Source organism: Cebus imitator, unplaced genomic scaffold (genome assembly GCF_001604975.1).
Source record: "Cebus imitator isolate Cc_AM_T3 unplaced genomic scaffold, Cebus_imitator-1.0 Scaffold42, whole genome shotgun sequence".
Taxonomy (NCBI): domain Eukaryota; kingdom Metazoa; phylum Chordata; class Mammalia; order Primates; family Cebidae; genus Cebus; species Cebus imitator.
The window spans coordinates 3267659-3278089 of record NW_016107357.1 but is presented as its reverse complement, the minus strand read 5'-3'; the positions used below and the strand labels follow the sequence as shown (position 1 = coordinate 3278089).

The 10431-nt window shown below is 40.9% G+C and overlaps 1 protein-coding gene and 1 non-coding gene across 2 annotated transcripts in view; one reads left to right on the top strand and one right to left on the bottom strand.

Annotated features, from left to right (window-relative positions):
- Positions 1 to 3689, top strand: part of EPRS1 (glutamyl-prolyl-tRNA synthetase 1) — a 78816-nt gene extending 75127 nt beyond the window's left edge. Inside the window, exons 31-32 of the mRNA XM_017526281.1 lie at positions 3175 to 3239; positions 3342 to 3689. Coding sequence (XP_017381770.1) covers positions 3175 to 3239; positions 3342 to 3492 — 216 coding nt within the window. The 3' untranslated portion in view covers positions 3493 to 3689. The remainder of the gene's footprint in view (positions 1 to 3174; positions 3240 to 3341) is intronic.
- Positions 3690 to 8715: 5026 nt separating this feature from the next.
- Positions 8716 to 8925, bottom strand: LOC119470861. The gene has a single exon (XR_005199830.1). It is a non-coding gene; the product is annotated as a small nucleolar RNA U3 (small nucleolar RNA).
- Between the last annotated feature and the right edge of the window lie 1506 nt (positions 8926 to 10431).

Below are 10431 nucleotides of genomic sequence, written 5' to 3'. Positions count from 1 at the left end.
TAGCTGGGCATGGTGGCGCATGCCTGTAATCCCAGCTACTCAGGAGGCTGAGGCAGGAGAATTGCCTGAACCCAGGAGGCGGAGGTTGCGGTGAGCAGAGATCGCGCCATTGCACTCCAGCCTGGGTAACATGAGTGACACTCTGTCTCAAAAAAAAAGAAAAGGAGAAAATATTACTTTATTATGAAAATTGTTAGTTATAAAAATATAGCTATAAACTTTGTAAGTTAACAGAAGTTTCAAAGAAACCAGATTTAAATTTATTACCAAAGATATTTTTTGTAATTACCTGCTAATACTTTATCATCACATAACTAAAGACAAAGATTAGAGTTTTTCTCTTATTCTGTGTCCTTCCCTCTCCCCTCCCCCTCAGATAGTGTCTCGCTCTGTCTCCCAGTCTGGAGTGCAGTGGTGCAACCTTGGCTCACTGCAACCTCTGCTTCCCTGGGTCAGTCGTTTCTCCCACCTCAGCTTCCCAAGTAGCTGAGACCACAGGTGCATGCCACCATGCCCAACTAATTATTTTGTATTTTTAGTAGAAACAGGGTTTCACTATATTGGCTAGGCTGGTCTCAAACTTATGGCCCAAGTGATCCCGCCGGCCTCAGACTCCCAAAGTGCTGGGACTGCAGGCGTACATCACCGTGCCTGGCCTCATTGTCTTTTGTAATGAATTTTAAACAATACTTATTTGAATGTACTTTTTCCCATGCTTTTTGTTTGTATTTATGCAAATGATTTACTAATGTTGAATACAGGGAAGTAACTATGTTAATTCAGCTTTTCTATTTCTAAGTTTGTTTTCACTTCAATTTTTATTGCACAGATACTTTGTATATCAAAATGTCTCTCAATGTTTATTATTTCTATCTCTGCTACCTTCTGCCTGCCTACCCACTCCCACCTCCAGGACTTACCTAAAAATGTATCACCTCTTCATTGTCTTAACCCAGATCATCAAAAAGACAGTTCATCACTTTGGGAATTAGGCTAATACATTTTACTGAAAGAGCATAAGAGACTTGGATAACTAATGCTTCATCACCCTGCATTAATGTTCACCTAATGAATTCCTTGTATTTCTGTAATTTCCTAGTCTCTGTTTATCAGATGCCTTTTGAAACATGGTAAACCAAATCCCAAGTGCAAGGAAGGGTTTGCAGAAAGAACTCCTGAGTGTGCACTGTGTGGCTGGGAGTAGCTGATGAGAAGCTGCTGAGGAAGCTGGCAGCATGTTGCTGTCAGTGCTGATGTCTGCTGAGTCTCCACTTTGATCGATCTCCAGATTTTCAGCTGCTTTTACACTGTATTTCTAATATGTGCAGATGATTCACAACTTTGCTGTCCTTTCATTAACTCTCCAGGAATATTTTGTAGGGCTACTACATAATGGTTATTGCAGACAAACCTTATTTTGAAGTAGTCATGCTTTAAAAATTAGCATTCACAACTAGGAGGAATTTTAATACTTGTTGGTCAGGTGCAGTGGTTCATACCTGTAATCACAGCACTTTGGGAGGCCAAGGTGAATGGCCTGCTTGAGGCCAGAAGTTTGAGACCCGCCTGGCCAACATGGCAAAACCCTGTCTCTACTAAAATGACAAAAATTAGCTGGGTGTAGTGGCTCATGTCTGTAATTCCAACTATGCTGAGAGGCTGAGGCATGAAAATTGCTTCAACCCAAGAGGTGGAGGTTGCAATGAGACAAGATTGTGCCACTGTACTCCATGCTGGATGACAGAGTGAGACTGTATCTCAAAAAAAAAAAAATTTTTTTTAAACTTGTCTAACATCTACATTTTGTTAAAAGAAAACCCAGAGCTAGAGATTTTCAAACAGGTGGTGAATTTCCAAATTAAAGTCCTAAGTATCATGATTCGGCCTTTGTTTTATGTAGTCTAAGAAAGAAAAATTGAAAGGATTTTTTTTCTTGTACAAAATAATTTTTTGACTTTAAAAATGATCCACTTGCCTACATTACATGTTGGGAACACTGTGGCATAAAGTGAAGTTTGCCTGATTGTTAATTGTAATTGTTAACAGCACCTGCTAATATCAGGAAGATAACCATTTAGATAGGTAGAGCAGGTGTAGTCCAGCTTTGAAATGAGGGAGGTATAACCAGAGTCCAACTTCTTTTCAGCTGCTGTGTTATAGCCAGTTTATGGGGGAGATTCGAGGGTTCTGCAAAGATGTCTTTGTTGTGTCTTGATGTGCTGTGAGTGGGTTTTGGATCATGGAAAAACATTCCTTCCTATCTTTTATAAGTGAGCAGAGTTTCTAGCAGGTTTGCAAAGGTATCATGGCCTGAAAAGGGCTGGGAGACCTATCCTTTTTGCTTGCAAGTTTAATATGGAACTCAGATACTTTTTTTTTTTTTTTTATCTATGTCTTATTGCATTTTAGGTTTTGGGATACATGTGAAGAACATGTAAGATTGTTGCATAGGTACATATGGCAATGTGGTTTGCTGCCTTCCTCCCCATCACCTATTTCTGGCATTTCTCCCCATGTTATCCCTCCCCAACTCCCCACCCCCCACTGTCCCTCCCCTAGTTCCCTTCCACAGATCCCAGTGTATGATGATCCCTTCCCATGTCCATGTGTTCTCATTGTTCAACACGCACCTATGAGTGAGAACATGCAGTGTTTGATTTTCTGTTTTTGTGTCAGTTTGCTGAGAATGATGGTTTCCAGGTTCATCCATGTCCCTACAAAAGATACGAACTCATCGTTTTTTATGGCTGCATAATATTCCGTGGTGTATATGTGCCACATTTTCCCTGTCCAGTTTATCGTCGATGGGCATTAGGGTTGGTACCAGGTCTTTGCTATTGTAAACAGTGCTGCAGTGAACATTGGTGTGTGTGTGTCCTTATAGTAGAACGATTTATAATCTTTTGGATATATACCCAGTAATGGGATTGCTGGGTCAAATGAAATTTCTATTTCTAGGTCCTTGAGGCATCACCACACTGTCTTCCACAATGATTGAACTAATTTACACTCCCATCAACAGTGTAAAAGTGTTCCTATTTCTCCACATCCTCTCCAGCCTCTGTTGTCTCCAGATTTTTTAATGATCGCCATTCTAACTGGCGTCAGATATTCTTTCTACAAAATAGAATTGAAGGAGTTATAAATACTGAATACTTTTCCTTTTCTTATTAGATTGTTCAGATTCCATTCTGTGGGGAAATTGACTGTGAGGACTGGATCAAAAAGACCACTGCCAGGTAAACATAATTAACTGATAAAACTTGTGAAGTATTGGAATGGAAAAGAAAAGCAACGTGCAGCATAAATGAATGAAATTCTTATTTGTTTATTAATTTCAGGGATCAAGATCTTGAACCTGGTGCTCCATCCATGGGAGCTAAAAGCCTTTGCATCCCCTTCAAACCACTCTGTGAACTGCAGCCTGGAGCCAAATGTGTCTGTGGCAAGAACCCCGCCAAGCACTATACCTTATTTGGTCGCAGCTACTGAGAGATGAAAGAAACTCCCCCTTTAACTCTCCTCACTTTTTAAAACATTGATATTAGTACCTTCTCAGATACAGACCTTTTATGATTTTTTAAAAATAGTTCTAAAAGGAAGTCACATGAGACAATTATTATGCCTAAGTTAACAGTGGATAAAAGGCTTTTCTGTAAACAATCCCAATAATAAATATCATGAACTCATATGGTTTTATGTATTTATTTGTTTCTGAAATACTTGCTTTATGTGCTATGAGGAAATTCCTACAAAGAGATGAAGACAATTGAACGCCAGGTATCTTTTGATCTAAGCACTCCCAACATGTGTCAGACCCTGAATTGCCGTTATACCCTGCATTGATATGTCTTGCAGCACTTTCTTTCAATAGCTCCTAATACTGAATCTGAGTCTTTCTGTTTAAAAAACAAAGCAAACCCACAAATGGAAAAAGTAATAATAATAAAGATTTCCCTTGAACTGGCAGAGGGAACAAGTGATGCAAAAAACCAAAAGTACACACTGTGTGAGAACACAAGAACTCTTCTTAACGTTGGTAGGAAATTGTCAGTTGAAAGCAGACTAAATAGAGCATGCCTTCAAGACTCATGTCTTGAGTATGTGTATTCATGTACCTAAGTTAATGAAATGTATTTCAATTGACTGAAATATATAGAGTCACATTTTTGTACTCAGAATCATAACTTTGTATTGATTTATGGCAGTTCAGAATGCTTTATCTTCTTAGTATTTACATAAACTGCCAAAGTTCAGTTATAAAATGGAGAAAAGTCTTAGCAGCTATCTTACAGTTATCCTACCTCACAGAGTAAGGCAATTAAAACAATGCCCAGCACATAATAAATACTGTTGTTGGTTATGACCATTATGCAGGGTCAACTGGAAGTTGCTTCTAATATATAACTCTGGTTATAGTAGTTACTTTAGCTGGTTATTGTTTTTCTGCAAACCAACATAAATGCTTTTAGGGGACAAGGCTTTTTTTTTTTAACCAATCTATGATAAAAGCCAAAAAAGTACATTAAAGGTTATTCACATTTTTCCCTGTAGCAACTGACCATTTTGGAGGAGGTGTCCATATCTGGGTGCAAAGACAAATCTTCAGTCTTAAGTTTCGAAGCTTCAGATGAGTAGCACTAACCACAGAAAAGCTTGAAGTCTGCTGCTTTAAAGGAAGTCACTATTTAAAGAAACTCTACATAAAGTAATTTTGTTCAGCAGGTAATCCTTTACCCAAAATGTACCTCTGGCAAATTGGCTTTTTTTCATAAATTGGGGTTCAGCTAAAATATCAAAGTAATTTCTTGAGTGTCTGTGCTTTTCAAAAGAGTGCATGAACCTGAATGAAATGAACACAATTTTTATTTGCAGGTGACAGCTGTAAGCTAGATGTATGACGGTTTGTGATTATGTGCCTCGTGTTCATTGCAGCAAAAAGAAAGCAGGTCCAGGCATATTTACGACTGGCTTCATTCACTGGGGCCAGTGTACTACATGACATCTTAGCAATGTCTAGTTCATCCATGAGAGTGTGTTTAATGCAGTATTTCATTATGCCGGTAAATCACATGAATCCTTTATGAGAATTAGACAATAACAGCAATCCATTCGTTGGCTTGCCAGTGAAGAGGATTTAAACCTTGATAATAGCAGCATCAGAACATGAAGCAAGCAAGGAGGAAGGCATTTTGATGGAGGGTGGACAGATCACCCTATTTACATCTGTCTCTAGTTACTAATATTAGTTATCTGCCTTATAACTTGTGGTGTTCAGGGGTTACCAGCACCATCAAAAAGTTGGGGGAGGTAGCTACCACTACCCTGTTATTTTCAAACATAACTCTGGTCTTTGCTTGGCACTTCCACTATGTCTAGAAAGTGCTACCCATTTAACAAATTTGAGTGCCTGCTCTGTGCACAGTGCCAGAGGATACGGTAGTGAGTAAAGCAAAACATGATTTTCTTTTTCTCGGCTGTGTCTCCTTGCAGTAGTTCTGTTTGAGATGCAAAATTAGGCAATCAGTGGTGGAAAGTGAGATGGGGTACTGAATGGGGCTGAATGTTGTCAGTCGCAAGCCACAGTCTCAGTGACCCTGACTTAGAGGGTCTTATCTAATCATGAGATTGTCCCTGTCACCAGTAGCAGCATGCTGAGAACTTTGTAGTTGAGATAATGCCTGGAAAGTTACTCTGCCACACCATCAGTCTTAAAATAACAGGTAGAACCACATTCATCTTGTGGCTCAGTAGGTGATTCTGAACCAATGTCTTTGTTCAATTTTACTGGAAAATTTATGAGTTTGGAACATCAATAGTACTGAAATGATAGAAGATATTTTATTAATATTTAAAAAGCATCATGTAATAAGGATATTTCAAAATATATTTGAAGTATGTCACCAAAACCAAATTTTGTGATGAAACACCTGTTGAGGAGGAGGTTGGAGGGATACAGAAGCTGGTGATGATGATATCTGTATTACTTTATATGTGGTGTGGGTAAATATGTAATTGTACCGTATTTCCCTCATTCATTCTCTCACTCTTCTAGACAATTATTTCATACCTTTCTCTCCGCAAATATGAATGCCTCCTTTTTTTGACTTTCAGTTGATCATCTTGGTTTCTCTTTCACCGAGACAACAGAGGCAATAATGATTAGAACGTCTGGGACCTCCCACCACATCTGCCCACTGACTCATGTTCATACATTTCACCTTCTCTGCTGTTTCAGATGAACTGTCTGTTCTCAGAGTGGATGCCAGCCCCTCCACGCGTGCACTCAATCTCTTCCCCACTGTCTTCTCAGTCGTGGCACATCAACAACTCTCTCCTATGTATCCTCAGGTTTTCTTTCTCTCCTGGTTCTTTCCATCAGCTTACAAACATGCTGTTACGTTTTCCAACCTAAAAATAACCGTTCTTGACTCCACATCCCTTTCACTGTAGAGCAAGACTCATTGAGAGGATTACCTGCACTTGCCATCTCCAGTTTCTCTTCTTCATTCTCTTGAAGCCATGTCTCATTTACCCTCAGCACTCCCCTGAAGCCACTCTTGTGAACATCACCCATAGCCTCTGTAATGTGAAATCCCGTCGGCATTACTAGTCCTCAATCCCATTGGCATTTCCAGCCCTCATTTTGCTTGCCCTCTCATCACTTGACTTAGCTGATTCTCCCTCCTCTTTGAAACACAGTTTTGTTTTTTGTTTTTTTTGAGATGCAGTCTTGCTGTGCCGCCCAGGCTGGAGTGCAGTGGCACAATCTCAGCTCATTGCAACTTCCGCCTTCTGGGTTCAAGTGATTCTCCTGCCTCAGCCTCCTGAGTAGCTGGCATTACAGGCTCAAGCCACTATGCCCAGCTAAGTTTTTTTTTTTAATTTTTAGTAGAGACATGGTTTCACCATGTTGGGCTTGAACTCCTGACCTCGTGATCCACCCACCTCGGCCTCCCAAAGTGCTGGGAGCCACCACACTCGGCCTCAAAGTACATTCTTCCTTGACCTTCAGAACACTGTATACTCTCCTATTTTCCCTTTTATGTCTCTAGTCCTCCTTCTCACCTCTTCATATTTTCTTCTCTTAACATTTTCTTGGTGACCTCATTCAGTCTCGTGGCTTTTAATATTATAAATTATCAACTCTCAAGTTCACCCTCCCCTGAACTCCAGGCTCACTCAACTCCCAAGTAACATTTCAACTTGGATGTCTAATAGATACCCCAAACTTAACATCATTTCCACCCCTTGCCCCATGCTGCTTCTACAACAGCAGTCAACTTCATCTTACCTTCATCTCAGTTGCAACATCACTCTTCCAGGTCAAAACCCTGGTACCATCTTTGTTGTTGTTGTTGTTTTGGAGATAGAGTCTTACTCTGTTGCTGCCAGGCTGAAGTGCAGTGGTGTGATCTCAGCTCACTGCAACCTCCACCTCCCAAATTCAACCGATTCTTTTGCCTCAGCCTCCTGAGTAGCTGGGACTACAGGGGGCACAACTATGCCCAGCTAATTTTTCCATTTTTTGTAGAGATAAGGGTTTCACCCTGTTGCCCAGGCTGGTCTCCAACTCCTGGGCTCAAGCGATCCATTCTCCTCGACCTCCGCATGTGCTGGGATTACAGGCGTGAGCCACCGTACCTGGCTCCCAGTGCCATCTTGACTATTGCCTTTCTCTCCTACCTTAATGTTTAATTACTCAGAACATATTGTTCACTCTAACTGCAAAATCTCCTGGATACAGGCCAGCTTCATGTGTGTGTGACCTGAGCAGTGGCACCAGGCTCTGTGCTTAGTTTAGTGCTCTTCTATTGCTGTCTTGAAATTATTAATAATTTTTTTTTTTTTTTTTTTGTAGTTTCGCTCTTGTTACCCAGGCTTGAGTGCAATGGCGCGATCTCGGCTCACCGCAACCTCCGCCTCCTGGGTTCAGGCAATTCTCCTGCCTCAGCCTCCTGAGTAGCTGGGATTACAGGCACGTGCCACCATGCCCAGCTAATTTTTTGTATTTTTAGTAGAGACGGGGTTTCACCGTGTTGACCAGGATGGTCTCGATCTCTTGACCTTGTGATCCACCCGCCTCGGCCTCCCAAAGTGCTGGGATTACAGGCTTGAGCCACCGCGCCCGGCCATTATTAATAATTTTTTAAAAAGTATATTCACACAGTTGGGCAACCAGTCTCATCTTTTTTTATCTTTGCAAAACTGAAACTCTATACCCATTAAACAACTGCCCATGTCAATTTCCCATCAGCCCCTGGCAACCGTCATTCTCCCTTCTGTTTCTGTGAATTTGAACTTGACTGTAGATACCTCATATAAGTGGACTCACAATATTTGTCTTTCTGTGACTGGTTTATTCCACTTAGACAATGTCCTCAAGATTTATCTGTTTTAGCATGTTTTGGAATTTTCTTCCTTTTAGGGTGGAATAATATGTTCTCGTATGCATATAGATTTCATTTTAAAAATATTCTTTCATCTGTCGATGGAAACTTGAATTCCTTCTGCTTTTTGGCTATTGTGAATAATGCCATGAACATGAGGCACAAATTTCTCTTCAGTGCGCTGCTTTCAAATTTTTTCAATTTTTTATACCCAGAAGTAGAATTGCTGGATCATATGGCAATTCTATTTTCAAGTTTGAGAGAACTGCTGTATTGTTTTCCATAGTGGTTGCACCCTTTAATTAATTTATTTATTTAAAGAGAAACCACTCAGACTGCCTCCTCTCCCTCTTACTCTCAGAGGAAGAGAAGAACAATCATCAATGGCAAATAGCAGTTGCAGTGAAGCAACACCAAGCGCCAACTTCACGCTCAGGAGAGAATACTGAACCTCCTCCTTGTGGTTTCCGGGCCTGCACCATTTTAAAACTGTGTTTTTGTTTTTTAGGGATAGAGTTTGCAGTGGCACAATCATAGGTCACGGCAGCCTCAAACTTTTGGGCTCAAGCAGTCCTCCCTCATACTTGTCTCCCAAATAATTGGGACAACAGGGAGCATGCCACCATGCCTGGCTAATTAAAAAAATTTTTTTGTAGATGCAGAGCCTTGCAATGTTGCCCAGGAGGGTCTTGAACTCCAGGCCTCAAGTGATCTTCCCACTTTGGCCTCCCAAAATGCTGGGGTTACAGATGACCATCATCATGCCTGGCTTAAACATGCTCGATAATTGGTTAGGCATGGTAGCTTACACCTATAGTCCCAGCACTTTGAGAGGCCAAGGCGGGCACTTGAGACCCAGAGTTTCAGATCAACCTGGGCAATATGGGGGAACCCCATGTCCTCCACAACATGGGGGAACCCCATGTCTACTAAAAATATAAAAATTAGCTGGGTATGGTGCCTCATGCCTGTAGTCCCAGCTACTTGGGAGGCTCAGGCACAAAAATCACTTGAAACTGGGAGGTGGAGGTTGCAGTGAGCTAAGATCGTGCCACTGCACTTCAGACTGGGCAACAGAGCATGACTGTCTCAAAAAAATAAAAAATACTTGACAATTTTTGAGCAAGGGATCCTGCTTTTTCATCTTGCAGTAGAACCCATGAATTATGTAGCCGGTCCTGCCTGGGTGTTTCCACTTTCCACTTAGTCTAAACCACAATCTCATTTAGATTATTGCAGTAGCCTCCTAACTGGTCTCTGCTTTCTTGTAATCTCAGACACACCCAGTGATTCCTTTAAAACATATGGAGGACCTCCTCATTCTTCTGCTCAATTTTCTCTTATGTCGGGGCCTCACTGATTTGCCCCTGCGCCATCACCTCTCTGGCTTCATCATCTCTTTCTCATTGTCCCATTACTCATCTCCAGTCTTGCTGACCTCTGGTCTTCCTTGAATTCCCATGCTCATTGTTCTTTCTGCCCAGAAAGATTTTCCTTCAAATGTCTGCGTGGTTTCTTAGTTTCTTACCTCCTTCAGAACTTTATTCAAAGAACATCTTGGTAAATTCTTCCCTGACCATTTTATTAAAATTACAACATGTCCCTATGCTGACACTCTTTCCCCTGCTTTATGTGTCTTCCTCATACTTATCACCATTTAACATTCAATACATTTCATGTTTTATTTTGTTAATCATCTGTCCCCCCCGCTCAGTAGGATACAAGCTTCATAAGGGCAGAGATTTTTGACTGTTTTGTTTACTGCTATCTCTCTGGAGCCTAGAACTCTGTCCAGCATGTCAGCACTGAGTAAGTATTTGTGGTATGAATGAGCTAGTCTTACAGCAATAATTTTCACAATGTGGTTGTATTAGAAGTCTAACTGTCAGAATATTAACTGAATTGGAGATCATTTCTGAGATACTAAGAAAACTGTTAGGGCTACTGTCTAAATTGTCAGGTTTTAGTCAAAATATTAGCCAGGGTTCTCCAGAGAAACAGAACCAACGAGCATGTGTATGTGTGGTATACAAATAGTTAT